The following is a 24,935-nucleotide window of genomic DNA, read 5'->3' as shown; positions in this document are numbered from 1 at the left end:
CTTTCACTGGCAGCTTTCACAGTGTTTTGGGAGTCCTGTTGAGTTCTCCCCCTTGCCTCTGAAGAAAACCACTGAACATGCTCAGCTCACCCCTATTAAGCTTCATAAGGGCTTTGACAGTGCCAGTGGACCTTTTGTTTTTCCCATGAATAACCTCCTCCCTCCTGTGGCCTTCGTGGACTTGTCACTTCCATTGATCACAAATTCCCTCTTGGTGTCAGCAAGACTGTTTGCATCCTACAGGCTAAACCTCTGCTGTTCATTGGGACCCGGATCTTCAGCCACAGGTGGGACTGGGGTTGTACCCTGTTTCTATTTGACCTTTGATACATGAACTCGTTGTTGGCCAGCTGGTATAGTGAAAATTGGTGTATGGTTAATCTATACCTTTCTACAAGACTGAGTCTTCCCCCCCACCCGAAGATTGGGAAAGCGTGAAACACTTTTAATGTCTGCTTCTTTTAGCATCAGATGTCTAATTTGATTTGTATGTAAGTGGGAAAACTTTGAAGTGTTGTTGAAATACAAAGGCAAAGTACTTCAAAGAAATGTAACATTAAAAGTGTATCTGATCCCTCGAGGTTTTTGAAGTTTTATCTTGAGATTATATATGCAGAGGAACATTTGTATGGAAATACTAAGGGTCATTAATTCATCCAAAACATTATGAGTGTTGCTAGTTAGCATGCATTGAACTATTCTGAACTAATTTTGATTTCACATCATGGCAGGCGAGTAGTCCTTCACCCATCTGTCTGTGTTTCCAATGTCCGTGACGCAGTAAGACGTTAACATGGTCTCTGCAAGGAAACCATGGCACAACGCTGCTACAGCATGAGACTTGTTGAGTACTGTTACCCCATGTCCAGCAGAGATCCCTGGATATGACCAAATAAAACCACATTGTGTTAAGCTCCCAAAACTTCTGATTTTCATTGGTTGCTTTTCTGGACTAGGGCCACGGTGGTTCTTGGGAGGCAACGGGGTGCTGAATTACTGATTTCTAATAAATGTCTTGAACTTTGGGAGAGTTCAAGTCTTGGATCTGTGCTTTTTTACAGTTGGGCATCCACTCCTGTAAAAACATGCCCAGCTGTGCTGGAGGAAAGGGTGGTTGTTTTTCCTTTTGTCAAACAAGGATTCTGGTATCGAAGTTTTTAATTGCAGAAGTTACATTAGCAGTTCCCAGAGCTCAAGAGTGGGTTGGGTGTATGTGCAGGAGGAGCTAATCAGATGTGTGTAAATCATGGGCTAGGTATAGCTTTAAATCCTAGATGTATTGTTCCATCCTTGCTATGTTCTGTTACAGCGGGGCTTCCGAAAGTTAGAAAATTATGAAGTTACACAAGGACTGCTTTTTCCTAATACAACTATGAAACAGCAGTGAGGTTACTTTTGGTCTTTCTATGTTATAAAACCAACTTTTAATTAAAATAGTATTAAATTACTTGTATTGTTTTTGAAGCTTTACTTAAATTACGTCTGTAGGTTGAGGGAAGGGATACAGTTAAGCAGCCTAAGCTGTTTTTTTTTTCTTCTCTACTGCAGACTTAAAAAAAAAAAAAAAAAGTCAGGTGATCCTGCTTCCCCCATCCACATCCCTTCAATGCCTTACTATATTGCATGTCAAATAAGGGGCTTCCTGTGTTCAGACATTCAGGATATTCAGGAACTTCCTTCAGCAGTCATATGGCTCAATAGTATGTTTTTCTTTCTTAATGAAACCTAAGACCCTAGTGGAATTACTTCTCTGTAAGATCTAGAGTTTGGGGAGAAATTGGACATTGCAAGGTTTATGGTCTAAAACTGGCTTTCCATCAAAGTCTGTAGACCTTACTGGCATATCATAGTTGTAAACTGGCTTAAACATATTGCAGATACTTAGTAATGCAGAGGGACAGTTCAGCTCTTGCACAGGGGAGTATTTCTACTTTATTGTTGTTGTATGATTTAACCATGCCTAAGTTTGCTTCAGACTTGTTGACTTGAATCATGGCACCACTGGCCTGGGCAGCACGGGGTGATGTGTGCTAACCCATCCACTGCTATCCTGTTGTGTGAGAAAGCTTTGCAGCCCATTGCTTCGGTTAGACTGCTCTGGGTACCCAAACCACCTGGTTTATAGGTATATTTGCACTGTACTGCTGCAAGTGGATGGTAAACTTTCTTATACCACTCTTAAAAGTTACTTTAAATTCTCCATTTTAGTGCATTATAGCCCTTTCTATTAAGGGCAGCCTACTGTTAGTAAGGTCAGTAATAAACCACTGTTTATTGCTATATCTAATGAAACGGGCATTTTGCAGAAGAAAGGGAAGACAGTTAGGGCTGGGACCAGGTTTGTTTCAAGCTCTGTTCTTGCAAAGGTCACAGCTCTGGCTTGATGCTGACCTGTTGCCTGCCTCCACCTTGCTGGTGAAAGCCCTCCTACCCTTTAGTACCACCCAGACCCCAAGACTGTAGCCCTCCAGCCCACCCCAGCATTGTTTCCATTACCCTAGCACTGATATCTTTCTCTTGTGAGCTCCTCTGAGCCCCAGGCACAGCTCAGACCCTGCTTCACTGACTTTTTTAGCCTTGGGTGGTGCTGGAGGACAAAGGGCACCAGGGCATGAAAACATCTTTCTTCAAGGGATGGTGAGGAAGCGTCAGTCTGACAAGAGGAGGAGAGGTTGAGATAGGATGGAGAGGACAATATCTCTATCCTGAAGAACCGACTGTAGGCTTTCATGAAAAAGGAGTGGGCAGCAAGAGAGCTCGTTTCTGTGTCCTAGCTGCAAAATTGCCTTAGCACTGGGGCTGGCCCAAGGGTAGACAGCCACATGGCTCCCCAGCCAAGCAGAGCCGAGTGTTAGGCAGCGGTGCAGACAGCATATGGCTCCTGAAAATTGCGCTGTAGTAGTAGGGTTTTTTGGGGGGATTTGTTTGCTTGCTACTCATCGGTGCAGTGGAAGAGAAGAGACGGACCCTTTATTCAAGCTTAGAATGCACAACTTTTGTCCTTCATCTCTTGGCACTGAAACTTTGGTATTGAAAAAGCAAGGCAAAATCAACAACACTGTGCCCCCTGGCTGAAAAGAAATAAAAACCTTTGCTTACCATAGCATTACCAGAATCCCTGGTGATCAGACTTGGGCCTGTGTTGTCCTAGGGACTGGAGGTTGTATCCTGGAAAGGGATGTGGGGGACAGAAGCCAGTTGAGAGACAGCGTGGGAAGGACAGTGGTGGGAAAAAGCTGCGTCTGTGAGTGCTTCTTCTTCACCCTGGGCTTGAATGAGTGGCTCTGGAGCTGGGCAGCAAACACAGGCTGCGTCCTGGAGGAAGGGGAGGATGCTTCTGAGGGGCATGGGGGAAAACATCCCGGCTGTGCTGATGCTGGGCGAGAGGCCTCTCCTTGTTCTGCAGCTGGGTAGTGTATTGCACTGCAGGGTCTTCGTCTGTGGCTGCTCTGGCTAGCAATGGGATAGCAAAACACAGAGGTTACTACATTCACCTTTGCTTTCTCATTGATGAGAACAAACACGCATGTTTCAGAATAATGTGTTTTGCACATGAACTACTTGGGCCTTTTCAAAGCTGAGAACTAATTCAAGTTTTGAAATGCATAGTACCTACATATGATATTTCAGGAATCTCAAAGGTAGAATGTCCATTTTTAATAGTGATTAAAATCATGTGCTGCCTAAAGCAGATTATCTTGATGTAGACTCTCCGATTCCCAAGTGTACTACCTAAACATAAGATGCAGCGTGAGCTATTGGCAAAGGGCTTTAGTTTAGGAGAAAAGAAAATTAAAAGGTCCATGTGTTTTTGAGATGAGCAAGAGAAAACTAGAATGAAAATCGGCCTACAATTTATTATTTTTCACTTATTTCCCCTATATTTTTCTCTTTAAAATTCAGTCCTGTTCGGGGACTCAACCATGTTGAATTTTACCCTGCTTAATTTTTTAAAACACCAAGAGAAGAGAGATGGCAAATCATGCTATATCAGGGGATTGTTAGTATATCAGTGGTGCAGTGGTGGTACTGGCAACATCAAGTTCTCGCATATCACGAGTCTTTAAAAATTGTAGGTATCCGCACACACAAATCGTGTACTTCAGATGTCAATCACACTTTTCTTTTACATATTCCTCCTGGAAAGTAAATCTTAAGATAGCAAAATCAGAGGCGGATAGATAGGATGTAATGCTGCGACTTTATATGTGAATTTTCCCCCTGTAGCAGTTGATGCTGCAGCATTACAAGGTACTGGCTTTTATGTTGTTTTTTACAGATATATATGAAAATACTGTTCAAGCTAAATATATTTTTATTTACTTTCTGGGCTTTTCATGGTGGGTGCCTTCTACTTTTGCTTTGTGCAGTGCCAGCACTGAAACTGTGGATCTGGAAACTCCTGGACCTGAAGGTCCAAAATTTAAAGCCAAACCCTTTCAAATCTGGAAGTCTGTGAATCTGATCTTTGGATCCATCCCATTAAAAGAAAGCAGCACGAGCTATGAAATCAGATCTAAACACAAGCCTGTGCTCAGGATTCGGTGGTTCTTAAGGTGTTTTGAAGAACTACCTTTTGGACTCTTCCCCAACAGTGCCTCTTTTGTTTCGTAGCCTGTGTGGCCACGGCGTGTCAATAACGTGTTGCTGGGGAATGCGAGGCATTTCCTTGCTTGCATTAGCGGTCTTGGAGGGAAGAATGAATATGGTAATTGTTTTTTCTAATCAGTGGATCCAGGCAAAACATGTGAGAAAATAACATACGGATTTCTCAGAGTCAGTAAGGTGAGTAGTTGAAGGCATTTACTAAATAGCTAACCAATAAAACGTGAACAGCCTGAAGCGAAGTATATCTCTGGGGTTTTTTTGCAAGACTCCGTTTGACCTTGGATTGCTCGTGAGTAAAGAGTGAATCTGAAGAGCGTTTGCAGACAGGTATTTGCAGGGAAGGTGCTACTGCTCTGGCTGCCTCTGTGCCATCCAGCAATCACAGAGCTCACTTGTGCATCACAAAACAATATGACCTGTCACCTGCTGTGTTTTTTAAATTTCTTTTAATGAGAAAAAAAAACCCCAAAAGAGCTGCTGGAGAATAGGGTAGCAGAGATAAGCAGCTAGAATGATTTCTGTACTGCAGACCAAAATAAATGGTTTGTTTTGTAATTGGATATGAATCTAAGCCATAAAACTTGACTCAGAGACTCTGGGTGTTTAGCAAGCTGTTTGCTGTGTATGCAGCTCCGTCAAAGTATCTGAAGGACGCTTATCTTGTCGAGGCTTAGCTTTTGCATCACGACTAAATTTTAAGGCAAAGTGCAGAACGTGACTAAGCTGGTTGGTAGCAAATGTTGTTGTGTGATTTGAGGTAAGTTCTTCCCAGGTATAAATAATTATATCTTGGAAGGACTTTTGTGCTTTATGCTCTTAAAATACTTTCCTATGGTTTGATGCCTTTTAACTCAAGACACTTCTTACATACTGTGGGATAGGCTTTCAGCCTCGGTTTGCTTCCATTCATTTTTATCAGTTATAGGAAATAAATAATGTTTGCTGTATAATAAAAAAATAATGGAATTCGGGGAACAAAGAGAGGGAACAAAGTTAGGGAACAAAGGGACATTTGCTGCTTTTTGTAGTCTTGCGTAATATGAGAACAGCATTGCTTTGACTAGAGTTCAGCCAATTCAAGAAGAAATTTATTTATATATATAAAAATAAATAGACATTATCAGTTTAAGCCTTTGCCGATTTTTGCGTTGCTTTTTATTCATAATAATGTTTATCCTTTTTGTACGGTTGAGCGTTGGGCTCTTGGAGGGTGCTGAGCCTTCAGGCTGGAGGAGCCCTGAGCCTGGTCCCACTAGGCTCCCGCTGCGGGGATGGGGCTCCTCATAGCCGTCCTCCCGCAACGGAGGACCAGCCAGAAGACGTGCCTGGTCTCACCAGGCCTCCTTGCTTTGACCTATGTAATGGCTGTTCAACCGTGGCAGGGCAGGAGAGCACGGGTGCCTTCCGGGAGGAGCTGCCAGGGAGGTGTCCCTGTGCCCAGGGGGGATCCGAGCAGAGGGACCTGCCTCCACGCAGGGCCTCTCCTCGGGGAAGGGGGCACCATCTGAATTACGCAGCTCAAAGCATGTTTGGGACCTAGCTAGTTTCCTGTCCTTGCCTCACACTAAGATATTTCTCTATGTTATTCCCATTATGATGTTTCCAACATTACCAATTTTACTTTCTAAATTTCATTTGTTCTTCCCTTGCAAAACACCAGAGCAATATATTCAACAGGGATCCATTTTCTTTTGTAGTTTCTTCTTTCAGGCCTGGAACGTATGAAATGGAGTCTTTTTTTGTGTGTGTGTGTGTATGTGTGTGTGTGTGTTAAAAGAAATGTTAATGACTCCTAGTGTAAATTAGCTGAATATTATTAAGTGTTAAAATGCTACTGACTGGCGGCACTATAGTTGAGTATCTTCAAAACATCCCATGAGAAATTGTGCCAGAGATTGAGACTGAATTCATTTGAAGCCTATTTTATTTGTGATTGAACTCTGTTCGTGTTTCTCTTCTGGCCAGACAGAAGCAGCACAAATAGAAGTAATAATGTGTCTGAAACGGCATTTATCTTCATGAAATAGAGATTTACCTCGTAAAATTAATTGCTAAGGGATGTGTTGTTTCAGTGTTGTGAGGCAAGACAGACAAATCCAGAAGGTGCTTCAGACCTCTCGCAGTTGTCTCATACGTGTAGGACCAAGAATGCAGGGACATTAATTTTGACAGCAAGGTGAAATATGGGGTGGAACAGGTTCTCTCCCTCCACCTTCCCTGTAAAAGATGTCTGCAGTTTGTTAGCTTTTTCATTGTGTTTTTGTGTTAGACTGCTCTGGGGTAACAGCATGCTCTTGGGGGGGTCCTTTTTTTATTCTCTACATCTCTCAAGAACAAACCCTAATCAAGATTTTTCATTCCTGTGTATCAAAATTTCCTAATTTAAGGAGTGTTATGTACGAACGGGAGACCTGGGAAACTCAAGTCAACCATCTTATCGCATCGTATTATAAAAATAATCTGTAGCCGATGCTTTCTTTCCAAACGCTGAGTGTTTGTAGAGCATGTGCACAAAGAGGAAAGCAAGCGGGACCAAAGGCCAGCCCCTGCCCCTCCCCAGAGAGGTTGCACGTGTGGCACGGTGTGTCCTTTTGGCCTTCAGACCTACTAGCCAGCAGCTGATTCTCCTCAGTTCTGCAAAACTCTGGGTTTTAAAAGCATGGTGTGTTTTGCAGGTGGTCATTCAAAATGAGACAACCTCAAAAGAAAAAAAAAAAAAAAAAAAAAGGCTTCAAGATGTTGGCTCTAGATGCCTGTCTGTGTGTTGTTTGAACTGGGAAACAGAGGGCCTCTGGGTGGGGAAACTATAATTTCCTACATATGTAAAATGTTTAAGCACTTTTTTTTTTTTTAAAGTCTGCCATCTTAATTAAATATCTGATTTTGAAATCCATATTCAGGCAGCTTTTGTGTTTGCGTCGAGCAGGCTGCAGTTCCCATTCACAAAGCCCCTTGGTTTTTTTCTAGCTTTCCTTGGATTTTTTTATTTTTTTTTTCCAGGGCTGTGTTTTTTCTCTGTAAGCCGTTTGGAATACATCTTCACTAGCACTGTAGCCGGAGGGTTTGTATGTCATTCAGAAATAAAAATAAAAAATCTCCACCTACTGAAAAGTGAACAGCATAGCCCTAGCAACCGGCTGGTGTGTTCAAACCAGACGAAGGGACATGAAACAAGTAAGACCAAATAACGTTGTCTCTGTGATGGCTAGGGATGTGGTAGAAATACCAGCCTAGTTATAAGATTAATTGTAACTGATAGTGGAGATAGCAGCGGTTTGTATTTTATTTTTATTTTTTTAATGGTGGATTGTAAATACAGCCTTGATGAAGCGATGCTTGTTCTTGTCGGCATGAGCAAGGTATTCAGCTGGGAGCTCTAAAAGGGGGATCTGCCTCTGTAAAAACATCCCCATCCCCCCCCCGCCCCGCCTCATTTTGCACTGATTGTGCACGCAGGAAGGTAAGTGTTGTCGTTTTCTTGGAAAGCAAGAGAAAACTTATTTTAAATGGTCTGTCAGAGGGGGTACTTGTCAGTACTTTCCTCCCAGGTGTGTTCTCTATGGTGTTATGCCACGATTTCATGCGTCTGTCTCCTGTGTGCACCTTGGTTTCTCATTCATCTGCCGTGCCATAGATCCATCTATGTTAAAATTTTCTTCTTTTTTTTTTTTTTTTTCCTTTCTGCTTTTGTGGATGAAAGGAGTTTAGACTGCTTGACGTCATCTGAAATATTAGCTATTCCTGATTTTCCTAAGGAGCTCAGTTGCGCTTCTCCAAGATGGATTTCTGTTCATGTTATCTGACTGCATGGTTTCCCTTAGTCACTGCCAACAAAAAAAACCAAAACAAAACAAGGCCTTGAGTTTTCTCTTAGGTTTTAGTTCTATTAGACCAAAGCCATAAAAAGCAAAGAGTAAAGAAAGGAACATACATACTGGTGGAGCTCTGCTGTGTTAGTGGTCAGCGGAGGCTCCTCTGAAAGTTTGTGAAGTCAGAGGCATGCTCAGTGCCCTTCAGCAGGCACAGGGATTAATCCGCTGGGTGTTTCAGTATTGTTCTCTTTCCTATAATCTACAAAGGGCTACTGATTTATGGCTTCTGTCTAATAATTACGTTTCTTTTGCTCCCTCTGCACCTCCTCTTTCTGCCTTCCTCCTCCTGCAGTTTTTTGTCTTTTTTTGTTTCATGCAGTTTGGTTCTTTGGTCTGCTGGTGCATGAGGTCTTTGTTTTCCCCCCATGTGCCGGTGATGGTGTGGAAAGAATAAAAGCGATTCTATGCCCTTACTGGGGAAGGATGCCTCCAATAGTATTTTTCTACTGCAGCGGTTTTAGTTCCTGATTGCTAGATGTGATGCACTGTGCTGGGACAGTGGCCAGAGCAGGATGTGCTGTTCCAGGATAGTTTTCAATGACCACTTTTAGGACCAAATAACCGGGGAAATGGGGTTTTGTTGCGTCATCTCCAGCTGTTTGGATGGGGGCTTTTTGTTCTCTTTATTTCACCTCTCCAAGTTTCTCAGCTTGGTCAGGCTGCTAACAGATGCTCCATGAGTGATGAAAGGCTTTTTGGAGATCAGTGTGTTTGCATGGTCTTGCTTTGCTGAATTTTATCTTAAAATTTCTCACTGCTGCTCTCAGCACAGCTTCTTCCTAGCAGTGGAGGAAGCACTGTGCAGACTGAGGTCTCTCCTTCCTTGGAGGTAGGACCTGGTAACAGTGGAGTAGGTGCTGGAGGTCTCTTGGATGCTGTTGGTACCTCTGTCTGCCACTGCTACTCCCTTCAGTAGGGCTGTCTTAGGGATTTTTGATAACCATGGACAAAACCCATGTTTAGGAAAAGCAAGGAGGGCTTTTTTTGGCAACATGAGGGGTGATTGTGCCTGGATGAAGTGCAGGGTTGGTGATTTTTCTGTGCCTATGAGCCATGGCTTTATTGTGTAAATGTAAATTAGCAGTTCCTTGCCATTAATGTCAAGAGACAGTTAATGTCTCTCATAGGCAGAAGGTGAAGAGCAAGAGGTGCACTGTGAACAAACGTGATGGAGCACTCTGTTCCCTTAGCACGTTTTTTGCCTGCAGTTCGGCTTTGCCTAGGTGGCCTCCTCAGTACTGTGTTTAATGCTTGATAGTGAGCTGTGCTGAGCTCAACGATGGCTAAAGTGGGAAGGTGCCTCAGGAGGCTCCCATCCCACCCATCCGCTGCCCGAAGCAGCGACGCCCGGGGCGGGCTGCGCTGTGCAGGCTCCAGTCAGGCTGTGTGTAGCTCCAAGGATGGAGATCCCAAAAGGCAAGTCTTTCCATTGCTTGCCATCTTAGCGGTAAAAAAGCTTTTTAAAAACTTTTTAAGCTTTTTTTTTTCTTTTTAATGCTTAAGTGGAATTTCCTGTGTTTTAATGTCTTAATTGCCTCTTGTCCTGTCACTGGGCACCACTGAGAAGAGTCTGGCTTTGTGTTCTTTACTCCTCCCATGAAGTGTTTATGACATTGGGGGCAGTCCTGATTCCCAAACATTAATTGGCTGTTGTGGGTTTGTGGGTGTTTTGCGTTGTTGGTCCTTTTCCATTTAGAGCTTCGAGGAATTGGTGTTTTGCCTGGGGCAGCAGCAGCCCTGGGCTTTCTCTGCACGCTCTTTGCCTTCAGAGGGAAACCCACTGCAGATTGTTCACGCTCTGCGTTTGTAGACACCCAGATTTGAGCAAGGCTTGATTATCAGTGCCAGGAAATCCTAAAGGAGAAAAAACAAAACTGTCTTCAGTATTGTCCAAGTGAATGTGTTTGTAAAAGCTGCATTTTCTGCTAATTTTTTATCAGGCATAGAGGCACTGGACCAAATGTCTTGTAGGATCTGCATATTATGGCAGGTATTGTACTGCTTGAAGTTTAATGTTTACACTGTGTTTAAAATTGAGGTCTTCCTCCTTGAAGGTTGGAAGTCTTCAGTTACAATGCTACTACATTTTTTTTTAGATTTGCAACACCTTAACTTAGAGGTATTTTGACTTTCTAAAGTTCTCTTGGCTTTTCTGACTCTGGTAACTAAACCATAAGGCGACGCATTTGCCAAAAGCGCAGTAGTCTTTGTGCTGTTGATCAAAAGTTACCCTAGGGTTTGGACCTACTTCATGTAATAAAAGTTTTGATATGTAAGGTGAAATGTTTGTTGTCATTCTAAGGATAGCGTTTCAGCAAAGCTAATTGGCACCCGCCAATAAGAGCTACTTCCTAGCTGAGCCACCACTACGAGGTGGCATGTAGGAGGGAAAATTCAGTTTATAACATGATTTTATGTTTTTCTTTGGTTTTTAGTAGAGACTCTTTTTCAGGACTTACCCCAGAGATACTGTGAACAACTTTCTTAATTGTTTATGTTGGGGCAAATGTCAGCAGTGATGCAGCCTAATAGAAAAGCCAAGTGGCAGGGTATGCAAAAAGTTAGAGTGAGTTTTCCTTCCTGGTGTTTGTTTAGCTTTGTTCCCTAACTGTATTTATAGCAGAAGTAGTCTCGTGTCTCCTAGATTAAAGCCATGGCAATCTGGGCTATTTCGGTGGCTTGTGTGTCCACTGTGCTGGGGTGGAGGGATCAGGTACGCCTCTGGCCTCTGCAGCTCCACTTCAGCGGGGTACCTAAGCATGTGCCTAACTTGTAGCCCAGTGGGATTTCAGGTCTACTAGTTCACCTGGCTGGGCAGCACATTAGCAGGTTCACTTTTCCAGACTCTGCTGGAAATACTCCTGTGGGGACCACTTCTGGCTTTCAAAAGTTTGAGGGTGAGATCAGATTGCATCATTATGGCACAATTCTCTGTTAAGCTCAGAGCAGCGTCTTTGGAGGGATAGTCTGTGCATGCACGCTACGTCCAGTGAGTCATGGGCATTTGAGATATCCTGCCTGTAGGCAGATAGTTGCATGCCTGGGACTTCTGACTGTCAGACATCCGCAAATCATGGGCAAGTGATCAGACTCCTCTTTTTCTATGCCACCAGATTCTTTGGGAGAAAAAATACAGCAGGTAGACACATGGTTTATTGATGAGTTGCAGCTTCCTTTTAGCGATAGAAGGCCTGTGTCTTCTGTGCGAGCTTCCCTGAAGTGCCATATGGGATTTCTGAGGTGCTCTATGGGATGCCCCTTCAGTGGCATGGACCTGCAGGCAGAGCAAGCCGCGGGCTGACCAACAATAGGAACTGGATCATCACGTTGGTGCTTTGTTTCTTTGATGCCAGTTCATGCTTGGTGGTGAACACCTCCAAGTCTTGTTTTGGTCAGTGAAAGGCCCCTGTCTGCCTGCTGGTTCGGCGATGGTGGTGTCTGAATTCAGGGAACATGCAGTGAAATGAAATTCTCTTTTGCAGATTAAATTGGAGACTTGCGGCTCTGGAGCCAACTCACGCTACCAGTGTACTATTGCTCCTTATGGTGCAGCTGGAGATCGTTTCTGAGAAGAGAAGATGATGAGTGATGCAAGTGACATGCTCGCTGCGGCTCTGGAGCAGATGGATGGCATTATAGCAGGTAAATACTCAGGGCATCTTGTTCATTTCACTGTTCTGGTCCTCCATTCTCATACTTGGAGGGCAGAGCTTCAGCCTGAGAAGGGAATGTGCTGGCATTTGGTGTCTTCCATTATAGTTTAGAGATTACAAATAAGTGGAGTGGGGGGATTGCACAGATTCTCACACACAGACACCGCTAAATGGATTGTAGTTTTTCTCCTACCCTCTATCAAAACGCTGCTCAAAGTGGCTGAGTGATGCAGTTCAGCTGGTGCACGCAGGACCATGAAAGCCAAGGACAAGACCCATTTCAAAGTGTTTGAGTTTGAGTGTGTTTGAAGAGCTGCTGCAAGGCAAGAAGAGTAAGTTTGTCTGATAGTGGTTACTCTGAACTTCTCTCAACTCTACAGAGTTAAAACATGAATTGAATTTTCCTTTTTTCACAATTGGAATGCTCTGGGTCCAAACATTTGCTTTGGACTTGCCTTGAACATTTAAGGTTTTTATAAGTACCTGTAAATAGTAGGTGGACCAAGGAGAGGCATCACAAAATGTACAACCTCTGCTTTTAAGTTGAGTCTAGTGAGTTGGAAAATAATTTAAGTACACAAAACAGAGGAGCAAAGCAGCAGGAAGCTAATAGTTTAATACTATTCCAGCAGAGCTATGCAAACTGCTACACAAACTGAAAAAATATTCTGCCAGAATAGCCACACAGTTACAAAGTCTTTAATAGTTAAAAATAATTTCCCCTAGGGAAAAAAAACCATCATACAGTGCATGCTTTGTTTGAACAATGACTTTTCTCTGCAGTTTTCCTAAAGATATTAAGGACACATAGCAGGAACACATGTAAAGTGGATTCATTTGGATCATAATGATCTCTAAAAATACATATAAGCTGTGACTTCAGTAATTTCCATAAGTAGATATGGTGTTTGGATCCAGGCATCTATCTGTGTTTCCAAGAGCCTAAGTTGATTATGGTGGGATGAGGTTTAATATAAAAATAAAATGTGGTGTTGGGATGTTTAAGTCACCACAGATTTCATTATTTCATTTACCTATGTGTCTGAACAGACCTATAAAGTAATATAACGAAGGGATATCAACTCCTATGCTGTTGGGGGTATTTTTCTCACTTTAATTTTTTCAAAGGGAATTAGCAGAATACTTGCATTTTTGTGACTTACCAGATGAGGCGAATGAAAGTTCGTGGAAGTGCATATATGGCATATCACTGTACTTTCCAAAAGCTGACAGTACAAGTGATGCTTTGTCACAAACACACCTCATTGTGCGGAGGCATTATGGTATTAAGGTCACAAATCAGTGTGCCGAAGTTATAGTTGGAATTAGCTAGGTTGACTTAAATCGACCTTAATCCTGAATTCATAGTTTCCTTCCTTACTTAATATATAGCAACTTTTAATGTAGGTCAAATGTATGTACTGGGAGTTTATGCAAAGAAGAGATTTTTCTCTTTATTAACATGCAAATGTCAATGCTACCATATCAAACTGCTGGGTTTAAAATTTATTCTTGTGTAGAAGTGATGTGTTTTTTTTATTTATTTTCATCTTTTTCTTTATTCTTTTAAAAAATTTCCAATGCCTTGGAGTAGCATAACATTCTCGTACATGAAAAATGCAAAGCGCGGTTTCCTCTGGACACCATCAGTGTCTGACTTGGGTCATGCGATCCCTACAGCGTGACTCAAAGCTTTACCGGAGCGTGTTTCCTCCAAAGGACTTTCCACCTCCAATACATCCCAGGGAGCAGAAGCCCATCCCATGTCTTGAACCTGTGGGCACGGTTGTGGCGTACGTGTCCTCTGTCAGATCAGCCCTCCTCCCTCCTGCTGGAGCTTCCGTTGATGTAGCCCACCAGCAAGGGCTAGCCCTTCTCCGAATTGCTGCATGGTGCAGGCTAAATTGAGCATCAGTGCTGAGTTTCGTTCAGATAAATGCCCGCCGGGAGCAAACACTGCCTAGCATTTCTCAGCCTTGCTGTGTGTCTGACCTGCTTGCCTCGTGCCTGACCCTGTGCGATTTTGCTCCCTCCAGGTTCAAAGGCGCTGGAATACTCCAATGGTATCTTTGACTGCCAGTCCCCCACTTCCCCTTTCATGGGGGGCCTGCGGGCGCTGCACCTGGTGGAGGACTTGCGGGGCTTGCTGGAGATGATGGAAGCAGACGAGAGAGAGGGGCTGCGCTGCCAGATCCCAGACTCGACGGCGGAGGCTCTGATCGAATGGCTCCAAAGTCAAATGGTAGTCTTGCCTTGTTTCACCTGTAACACACTTGTTTTGTGTGATAGCTAGCCCAGCTCAGGCGGCAGGGCTGTGGTTTATGCAGTTTTAGAGCAGGTTTCAAAGAACAAAAGATATTTTGGTTTGGAGGTGCTTCTGTGGGACCTCAGAAAAGCTGTAGATACATACACTTGATACCTCATGCAGTGGGTTGACCTGTGCTTTTTTTTGATGTACCAGCATGCCTCGTCTTGGGGAGCAAAAAATGTTTGGTAATTGGAGTTTCATCTCGGGGGTTTGGGTAAGACATTTTTATAGGAATCAGATGCTTAAATGGGGGGGAGAAAGCTGTTTTCAATATGAAATTTTCACTAAAAAGCATTTTTTGGCAGCATATTTTCTACAGGGACCAGTGTCATCACTGAGCCCTCCTTACCTGGTTTATAACAGAAGTGAGTGGTATAAGCTCAGCATACCTTTAACTTGGAAATCAAACTAAATTTTTATTTTCTGTGTTTGTGAATCTACCAGGTTTTGTCACCCTTGCTTTAAAAATACACCAAATAATACCTGATGAGAGTGTTCTTTCCCCAACCCTCGATTTTCAAAAAAAGTAAAATACTGCTCAGGTGGAGGCTACCTGAAGACTATGCTGGGAAATAAAATGTTGTGCTTATCACAAGGTGAGTTACAGAGTTTTCAAAGGACCCACTGGTTTTGCCTCCAGGTGCCCTGTGACTTCCTAGCAGGGCCAAATAGGGATCCTTGAGCTAGTGGTCTGTGACTGGGTTTGTGTTGTGGTGTGGGTGTGTGCAGGTTTTGGGGAAGCATCAGCAGGGGAAGTCAAGACTTATTTCTAGAGGCCGTGCTTCAGGGTTTAAGTCAGCCTATAGCTGTAACGACGACAGCAGCAGCGGGTGTGGGCTTCTGCAGATTTTTCCAAATCTGTATTACAGCAGTGTCTTGGTCCTGCTGTCTCATACACTTGGTGTTTGCCAAGGTAACGCTGTGCTGCTGAAATGGGAATGCCGGATCTGATGAAAGCTGGGACTGGTGCAGGACAGGCCACCATGGTGTCTCTGTGTTGCACCCGATGCATTGCTGCTGTTGCGACGGCAGCCACTGTCACCTGGTCCCTTCCCAAGATGGCATCACACCCCCTCAGAAAGGGTTCAGTCACCCTGGCGCCATGGCTGATCTTGCAAAATAGCGTTTTTGTCTTGATACACGGATTTATTTTGGCGCTCAGTTGCAGCGTGTGATGCCGCAGCCCTGAGCGTCAGGTGCAGGACTGTGCGTGTCCAGCCTGTGGTTGGGGAGCGCTGGCCAGGCGTGGGGCCGGGTGACTGGCCGTGCCATCCTGCAGCATGTGGGCCATGCCTGGCGCTGCGGGAAGGGATGGAGACCTGGGCTCGCTTCTGTAGCTCTTGCGGAACTTTCTGAGGGCAGAGCTTGCTTTTTCTTTTTTCCTTGGCTTTGAACTACTCATTTGTTAATGCCTGAAACTTAATGAAGCACATGGGAGGTTTCCCACTGCCTCCAATGGGATTTGGATCTCGCCCCCGCTGTCAAAATGTGGCAGCCAATGCTTACATCAGGAGAGGGAGATGGGAGTGATGTTTAAGCCAGATCTTTAAAAGATGCAGAGTTCCTGCTAACATCAGCATTTCCTGCCTGCTTAATGTACAGCAGTGAACATCGCTGTAACTAGGCTCTGCTCTGTGTGGAGCCAAAATTGAGGGACATAACAGGTGTCATGCAAGTATGGCCTTTATAAATAAAAATATGTTCAAATGACAAATAAACAGCCTTGGAAAATTAACTGCTCCCCATGGTGTGCAATAAGTAGTCCACGCTTAGTGATGCTGAATCCACCGCATGTTACTCTGGAGTAAAGGGGCCCAGCAGCGTGGCCAGAGGCTGCAGCGTCTGTTGAGATTAATGAGGTGAAGGCCAGTCATTTCCCCTTGTGATGGCAAATGTGTGATTTAGGCATGCCTGGCTGTTAGGATCTAGAACCAGGTCCTTCAGACCTGCATGATGTGGGTCACCACATGACAATGAGACAGTAATGATTTTCATTGCAGCCATGGGCTGAATCTGGGAGAGGAAAGACTCTGTTGTGCCATTCAGCTTAGTGCCTCCCAAGCACTGGAAAAGATGTGCAGGGGTTGCATGTACAAAAGTTTGCAGAAAATAGCTATTCTATCTCTTCTGCCCCTCAGTCTGCCTCAGATTATTCCCCCTGTACTCTCTGGCATCCTTAAAGTCCCTAGTAGGAAAGCCTGAACGTTACACTTCGTAATGTGCTACCAGTATGGGATTTGTGGGTGTCACCAGTGTTGCTGGTTCCTGTCTGAGCAGGAAGGTGTTACATGAAGTGCCCGGATGATTTGCAGGAAGGCTTTCTGCAGCTATGCCCATCATTACCAAGGAGGGGAAGATACCTCCTTGGTGTGAAATCGGTTTAATGCTCTACTCATGAAGAAGTTTTATCTACTGGGCTATTCCAAGCTGCTGGAACTGGTGCATGACGTCCCATCTGAAGCTGTAAGCAAGTCTCTCGTGTCTCAGAGGAAAATAAAAATAGTGTTCACTGTTGCCAAAGAGCGTGTCATAAGAGAAAAATCTGCTCCTGGCCCCTGCAGGGAAACCACTCTTGCCCTGCTTAGGAAAAAGGTCTGACAGCGGTCTCCCAAAGTAGCTCACTTCTGTAAAATGGGGCAGAGCATTCAGTTTTGCCATGCCAGAATTGGCTGCCCCGTGTCCTTGTACTGCTTCTTAGTGACCGCTTCCTTTCTGCTCCTCTCAGTGATTTAGAGAAGTCTATGCAAGCACTCAGAAATGGCCAACGAGTTAAAACACCTCATGCTGATTTTTTTTTTTTTTTTTTTTTTTTTTTTTAACCAGTGTATGCCAGATGGCCACGTGACACCAGAGCACACGTACAGTGCCTGGACATCTGGCAGAGCTCTTCCCAGAGAATCAGTCGGATGGTCCCCACGGGGAGTGCAGAGAAGTCGTACATTCAGCTTTCTGCTGCACAAATAAGCCCGTTTTACTCTAACATGTCATTTCTAGTCGTGTGTCTATAGCTCAAAACTGATCTCTGTGTTGCTGAAACCCTGCTCAAGTCTGCATGTGCAAATGGAGGACAGGTGAATGTCATGGTTAAAATTACAGACGAAGCCATTTGTTCAAAGTCTGGAAAGGGGCTGAGGCCTTTTCTAAGCTCAGATATGTTGGGCTGTGTGCTTTCACTGGTGACCAGACCTGAGATCCATAGCCAGATCATGACTATTATGAGACAAAGTTTTGGAGTCTTTTCAGAGTTCTCCTAATCAACAGAAATGTTTAATGTATTCTGATGTGCGCTTTAATAAAACATGTACTGTACTCTGTGAAAGTGGAACTTCTGGCTTGAATATAGACAGCATATGAGTAATCGGTAATATCATCACCAGTAACAAGACCATTTTAAATGAAACACTGCCGTTTGCAAGACCAAGGCAGCCCTGTTGTGTCCAGCTGGAAGTTGATAGATCCGTCTCTTGAAGAGTAATTCTAAGAAACTGTGCTCCCGGTCATGCATGTTGCTTTAGTTTTTCTGCAGTTGAAACAAACAAGAGACAGTTTTCTTTCTGCTTATTACTTTTATTGCCAGTGGTTTTTTGGTGTTTTTTTAAAAAGGTGTCTTATGTAACAGGCTTCCCAGAAAGATTAAACCAACTGTCTCTTGTTAAAAAGGAGGCTGAAGGGTAGAAGTGGGTGGACAGTCCCTTCCCACGCCTCAGAGCCAGCTTCCCCAAGCTCCTGATCTGAACTTGTGTATGTGGATCCTGTTGTGTGCCTTCTGCTCTTTAAAGGATGTGCTCCTGGAACAAAAGAGCCAGGTTAATACTTTCTCTTTATAGTTCACAGCAAGTACAATTGTGGTTTTAGCTTTGGAAGTGACTTTCTGAATTAGAATATTTAGAATCATAGAACAATCATAGAATGTGTTGGGTTGGAAGGGACCTTTAAAGGTCATCTAGTCCAACCCCCCTGCAGTAAGCAGGGACACCTTCAACTAGATCAGGTTGCTCAGAGCCTCATCAAGCCTGGCCTTGAATGTCTCCAGGGATGGGGCCTCTCTGGGCAACCTGTGCCAGTGTCTCACCACCCTGATTGTAAAGAACTTCACCCTAATGTCTCATCTAAACCTACCCTGCTCCAGTTTAAAACCATTGCCCCTCGTCCTATCACTACATGCCCTTGCAAACAGCCCCTCCCCAGCTTTCTTGTAGGCCCCCTTCAGGTATGGAAGGCTGCTAGAAGGTCTCCCCAGAGCCTTCTCTTCTCCAGGCTGAACAACCCCAACTCTCTCAGCCTGTCTTCATAGCAGAGGTGCTCCAGCCCTTGGATCATCTTCGTGGCCCTCTGCTGGACCTGCTCCAACAGGTCCGTGTCCTTCTTGTGCCGAGGGTTCCAGAGCTGGACACAGTACTCCAGGTGGGGTCTGACGAGAGCAGAGTAGAGGGGGAGAATCACCTCTCTTGATCTGCTGGCCACGCTTCTTTTGATTCAGCCCAGGATGCGATTGGCCTTCTGGGCTGCAAGCGCACATTGTTGGCTCCTGTCCAGCTTTTCATCTACCATTACCCCCAAGTCCTTTTCCGCAGGGCTGCTCTCTATCACGTCATCCCCCAGCCTGTATTGATAACGAGGATTGTCCCGACCCAAGTGCAGGACCTTGCACTTGGCCTTGTTGAACTTCATAAGGTTTGCTCGGGCCCACCTCTCTAGCTCGTCCAGGTCCCTCTGGTTGACATCCCGTCCCTCTGGCCTGTCGACTGCACCACGCGGCTTGGTGTCATCAGCAAACTTGCTGAGGGTGCACTTGATCCCACTGTCTGTGTCATTGGTGAAGATGTTGAACAGCACCGGTCCCTGTACGGATCCCTGAGGGACACCGCTTGTCACCCCTCTCCATCTGGACATCGAGCCATTGACCACTACCCTCTGGATGCTACAATCTAGCCAGTTCCTTATCCACCGAACAGCCCACCCACCAAATCCATCTCTCTCCAACTCAGAGAGAAGGATGTTGTGGGGGACTGTGTCAAAGGCCTTGCAGAAGTCCACGTAGATGATATCCGTTGCTCTCCCCTTGTCCACTGATGCAGTCACTCCATTGTCAAAAGCCACTAGGTTGGTCAGGCAGAACTTGCTCTTAGTAAAGCCATGCTGGCTGTCTTGAATCACCTCCCTGTCCTCCATGTGCTTTAGCATAGATTATAGTATTTTTTTCACTCCAGAAGTGAATTTATGAAGTTGACTTTAAGATCTTTAAAGCAAAACAAACTTCATGGCCTCCAAAGGATTCCTGAAGAACATTTTCAGCTCATCTGAAGGTGATAGTGAACTTGACCTGTGGTACCCGTAGTGGCTTGTGTGATCCAGAGTGTTGCTGCTATGAATAGCAGATCTGTCATCTCACAGACAAGCCTCAGATTTTGACACTTCTTCAGCAAGCTGGTTCTTCCAGAAAGTGGCTAGGAGTAATGAGAGTTAATATGAGGGGATATTAGATTTCAGACAGAAGTTTTCCTTGCTGGATAAACATAGATTGTAATCGTACAGAGATATATTGGCCTATTTGGATGACAGGGTGGTTCCCAAGTCAGGGAAGTGGTTTGGTTGGCCAGAAATAATCTCATATTTCTTATTAGTGGAAAAATCTTGTCTTCAAAGCAAAGTTTATTGGTTGATTGTCTTAGTGTGGGTGTACAGTGCATTCATTTGGCTCCACTTGTGCTTATGTTGAGTTTAGCTATTGAAAGGTCCTATGGTGGCACATAGGTGTTTGCCACCAAACACCTGTTTGAGATCCCTCCTCAAGTTGCAATATGAAAGGAGTCTTATGATACTGTTTCAGCTTGTCATCATAAACTGCCTCCCGGCAACACTTTTTGTCCGTGAGAGATCTAACTCTCAAAGTTCTTGAATCATAGGACCCTGCTGCTTGCTAAAAGTGATCATCTAGACTGGTGTGTTTTTAACACTGGAATATCACAGAATGGTAGTGTTGGAAGGGACCTCTGGAGATCATCTAGTCCAACCCCCCTGCCACAGCAGGTTCCCCTAGAGCAGGTTGCACAGGAACGCGTCCAGGCGGGTTTTGAATGTCTCCAGAGACGGAGACTCCACCACCTCTCTGGGCAGCCTGTTCTAGTGTTCTGCCACCCTCAAAGGAAAGAAGTTCCTTCTCATGTTTAGGTGGAACTTCCTATGTTCAAGTTTGTGCTCGCTACCTCTTGTCCTGTAAATAATATGGTCCTGTAGATAATACAGTCTCATTTATAGCATGTCTTGGCATGGCATCTTCATGCATTGGGGATGAGTTGATCGACAGTAAGAACAACCTGTGCAATCCTGCGCTGGAGCATAGGGCAGAGCTGTTGAAAGTCACCATTCCCAATCCAAAATGCATCAGTTTGGCTTAAGAAACACAGCTTCTGCTCCTCTTCTGCTCTGATCTTTTGATCTGAGTTATTCAGAATTCATGTTTTTGAGATTTTCATGTACAAACGATAGTTGTAAATGTTTCTTTTTAATCATAAAAGCCGTGGGTTTTGAGATAATCACAGGTCTCCTGGAGCTAGGTCTGTGGTCAAAAATACTAAGGATTTGTTACGCTGTTGCTGGGTAAATCGAAACTTAAACATGAAGACAGAGGTTGGTTGTTATTGTTACATTTTACATCATTCTTAAGTATGACATAAACTTGAACCAAGCCACTCGTGAGACCCGGGATAGTTGAGTCAACCTTTTCCTTCCTCTTTTTCTTGGCCCCTACAGGTGAATTACATGTGTTCTTCCAGCCTTTAGAAGTAATAGCACAGAAAGAAAATAAAATTCCCCCCTGTTTACCTTGTAGTCAGGTAAAGGGATCAGAATCGCTCTTTCTTCATGTGTTTTTTGGGTTGGATGATTCCCGTGGTGTCAGCAGGGTGCAGAGGAGGGGGTTGCTCTTGCAGGGGGCGGAAGGTGAGGAGCAAGGGTGGAGATGGCCAGCTGCCACCTGAGTGGGGCTGCCCTTACTCCTGGTCAGGTTTACACAGCTCCACACCCCCCTGCCTCCAGCTTGCTGCCTAGCCTTTGTGTGTTAGGATCCTGGCGGTGTTGTGTCGGGCACAGGTTGGAAGAAGGGTAGATCTTCCCGGGCTTTGATGTGTTAATTTCCCAGAGGAGCTGCTTGCTCCGCCTGAGGAGTGCTGCTGCTTTGCTGCTCTGCTTCCCACATCTCCCACTCCGCTGCCACGTTTGCCTCTGTCCTTGGTTAGACAAGGAAACCGGCCACCGCTTAACCTCTCCGTCTCGGTTCAGAGGAGCCCTGACGGCAGCAGGTGCCTGCGGTGCTGGGGCTGCCGCTTTTAGCCTCGGCTGCCTGCCACAGTCACTCGCATCCTTAAATGCATGAAGATAGTCATGACCAGCATGGAGTATAGCTGGGACATTCATGGACACTGCGTCTGGCTAAATAAGGTAAGGCTATCGGTGTTTGTTCTGGCTCCTGCATTTCTCCGAGTGACAAGCCATAGCTGGGCAACACTGGTAGGGAATAAGCATTTCATCTTTCTCTTGTATCAAGCACCAGCTGAGCTGCTGTTGAAGAAACTGAATATTTTGAAACGGTTGCGTCTTCCCTATTCAACAGCCGTGTTATTTATATTTAGAAAATGTTTTAGGTAAACTCCTCAGAGTGAAGGTCTGTCTTAAGCTGGTTTTCTTTCAGAATTCACTTTTATCGCAGTGAAGCCTTTAAAATGCGATGTGGGGGTGCATAAGTGGGTTTGTGTGGGTTTTTTCCCCCTGCTCATTCTGTAAGGAGGAACTAATCTGTAAACTTTAGGAAAAGCTTAGCAGCAGGTCTGCCTGCCCGCTGCCGGAGCATGTGGAGCAGGCTGCAGATATTCAGAGCAGTGAGTAGGTAGGCGTGAAATGCAGGAGATGCCGGTTTGGGAGGGCAGCGGTGGGCTCCCACACAAACTGGTTAAGCGCTGGTACGGACTGTATTCAGACAGATTTGAGCAGTATGAATTTGGGACGGAATCGACACTTACTTAGGGTAAAGCTGTCGTGGCTCCGTATCACAGGGAAAACGGTGGCGAATACTTTGCATGGAAAACCTGGAGGCTCTGCCCGTGGCAGACCAGGTGATGTTAAGCTAGCTGAGGCTGGAGGAGCCCCCTTGCAAGGGAGTCTAAAACCGAGTGAACAAGCAGAACTGTAGCAGCAGTAGCTGTGCTTAACTAAGCTTAGGTAATGTATATTATAATGATCTGAACAACATAAGCATGTTGATGAGCTCTAATTTAACTCCAGATGGTCAGGAAAGAGATGTCGGGGACAACTCACTTGCCCAACTGTCGACTGGACTATGGTGGTTCAGTCAGTGCAGTCTGTCCTCCAAGAAAATAATGGTGTGGAGTGGCAGCTCCTTCTATACAAATCAAATTGCATCTACAGCAAGAACAGTGTGATTTGTGCTGCTTATTTTTTCTCAAAAGCAGAAGAGAAAATGAAGGGAAATGAGGGTATCAGCTGCAGTAGGCTAAAAACGAGTTCCATTTTTGAAAGGAGAAGGCGGCAATTGTGAGGAAACGGATTTTAAATTTTTTTTCATTACTAGAAAGTTTAATACAGCACCTATTGGAAACTTTGCTGTGGTTTGGAATGCTAACTCACTTCCAGGGAAAAGGGATTAAAGACTGAGGGCAGGCAAGCTGTGAAAGTTAGGTGATGCATCTACTTATTACAGGAATAATTCCCCGCAGAGCAGCGTGTATTTTTACACTTAAACTGATTGCAGACAAAGCTTATATACAAGTTTGTAACAGATTAGCCATGGATTGATCTTGCAGAGTTTTTAGGTGCACCGGGTCTGATCTTATAAGGCATTTTAAGTAAATGCTTAACCTCAAACTTCTGCAAAGCCTCAGTGGCATCGTGACAACTGTTCTTTTGTTTTTAGGATTAAGATCGGCATTGGTAAATCTGCATTCTCTTCCCATACGGTGTTTTGCAATTAATCCCTAAATTGAAAACACATGCAAAGTCTAACCGCTTATTTGAGATAGATTTTAATTCACTGATGAAAAAGAGCCTTCTTTGGAAAATTGCAAAGCTTGCCTTACACAGCTAGCAAACTATGTTAATCCAGTATTGACTTTGATGATACAAATTTGATCCAGAACTACCAAATGCCCCAAATATGCTTGCAGTTGCTGTTGAATCAAATATTTACTTCTCTTTTTTTTTTTTTTTTTTTTCTCCCCCCCACCCAAAGCAGAGCCTTTGCTCTGCAGGGTGAGTAGTTGCCAGGCTCAGTCATAGGGGAGGCTGTGAGTCCCCACCTGGCGAGAAGCTCCTCCTGAAGGACACACAAAGTGTTGCTCACTCAGGTTTTGCACACACCAGATTTCCTGGTGTCTTTCAGACCTCCCTGCAGGCTGTTTCTCCCCATTGGGGCTCCCTCTACTCCATCTCCTGATGCACCAATTTCCCATATCCGGTGTTTGAGCATCTTCCTTCTTAATTTCTCTTCAGTCCTGCCCACTGCTGTCACTACCCTGTTCTTCTTCTCGTGTGTTTCATCTCCTGTCTTCCTTCCTCATCTCTCTGGGAAGAAAATCAGGTGTCAGCTTTTTACCTTCGAAGACAGTGCAGAGGAGAGATGTGGGAAGGCATCGTGTGGCCATTGCCTGCAGGCCCCTGATCTCTGCACCAATGTAGGAGGTGCTGGGGCTGCTGCTTGGTGAAAGAGCTGCTGTGGCCTTTCTGTGTTTTCCTTTCTCCAACTCTCATCTTTTTCCCCATTGAAACCAAAGTCAGTGACTTTCTTGCCTTTGTGTACCTAAAATGAAGAGTTAGTCCCGGGTATTATGCAGAAATTACAGCACTTCAGGCAAAAAGCAGACTGCTGTTGGGTTGTACACAAAGTTTTCTGGTTTTGGTGGACTACAGAAAGTCTGGTTTTATGCAGATTTTACAAAATATTTCTGACAGCAGTCAGCAAAGACATCTTTGTATTTGGTTTTGTGGGAGAACAACCTGTACTCCAGTCCTGTTTGGGGTTCCCATCAGCTCCTCCCTCTTTTCTTACAGCAATGTGCACCTGTGTCCTGAACTCTGACCCTCTAAACGCTCCTATTTTAAAGCCAGGTATGATGTGCTGAGCAAAACAAGATTTTTTTGAGGGATGTGAACAGAGTTTAACAAAAAAGGTGTCATGGCAAGATGCTGTGCACAATGACTAACATTCTGCTTTAACACCTCGTTGGTTTTCACAGCATTGTAAAGACATTTTCATTGTAGTGTGAAACCAATACTTACCTCGACATATTTTTTTTCACACAGGCTTTGGTTTTAGTTAATTTGTGTCTGGTTATGCTGACTAGAGGTATCAGGAGGTTCAGTGGTCAGCACGCTGATGTCAAGTCTGTGCTTTGACAAGGACTTTGATGTGAGCCCCAGCAGGATGGAAGGACGTCTTTGAACCTTGGCTGTCTGCTTGTAATGAGTGTTGCATATCAGTTT

General features: G+C 44.6%; 1 protein-coding gene across 15 annotated transcripts in view; it reads left to right on the top strand.

Moving 5' to 3' along the window:
• Positions 1-24,935, top strand: part of PPFIBP1 (PPFIA binding protein 1) — a 118,887-nt gene that overhangs the window by 47,425 nt on the left and 46,527 nt on the right. For 14 of the 15 annotated variants that reach the window (XM_054187494.1, XM_054187504.1, XM_054187549.1 and 11 more), the window contains 2 exons: positions 11,963-12,122; positions 14,170-14,375. In XM_054187494.1, the coding sequence (XP_054043469.1) occupies positions 12,059-12,122; positions 14,170-14,375 (270 nt within the window). In that variant the 5' untranslated portion in view covers positions 11,963-12,058. Of the gene's footprint in view, positions 1-11,962; positions 12,123-14,169; positions 14,376-14,419; positions 15,038-24,935 lie in introns of those variants that run through there. The other variant, XM_054187561.1, reaches the window with a different exon arrangement.

This window comes from Rissa tridactyla, chromosome 1, assembly GCF_028500815.1.
Source record: "Rissa tridactyla isolate bRisTri1 chromosome 1, bRisTri1.patW.cur.20221130, whole genome shotgun sequence".
Taxonomy (NCBI): domain Eukaryota; kingdom Metazoa; phylum Chordata; class Aves; order Charadriiformes; family Laridae; genus Rissa; species Rissa tridactyla.
Note: the sequence above shows the minus strand (reverse complement) of the source record. Positions and strands in the feature narration are given on the sequence as shown.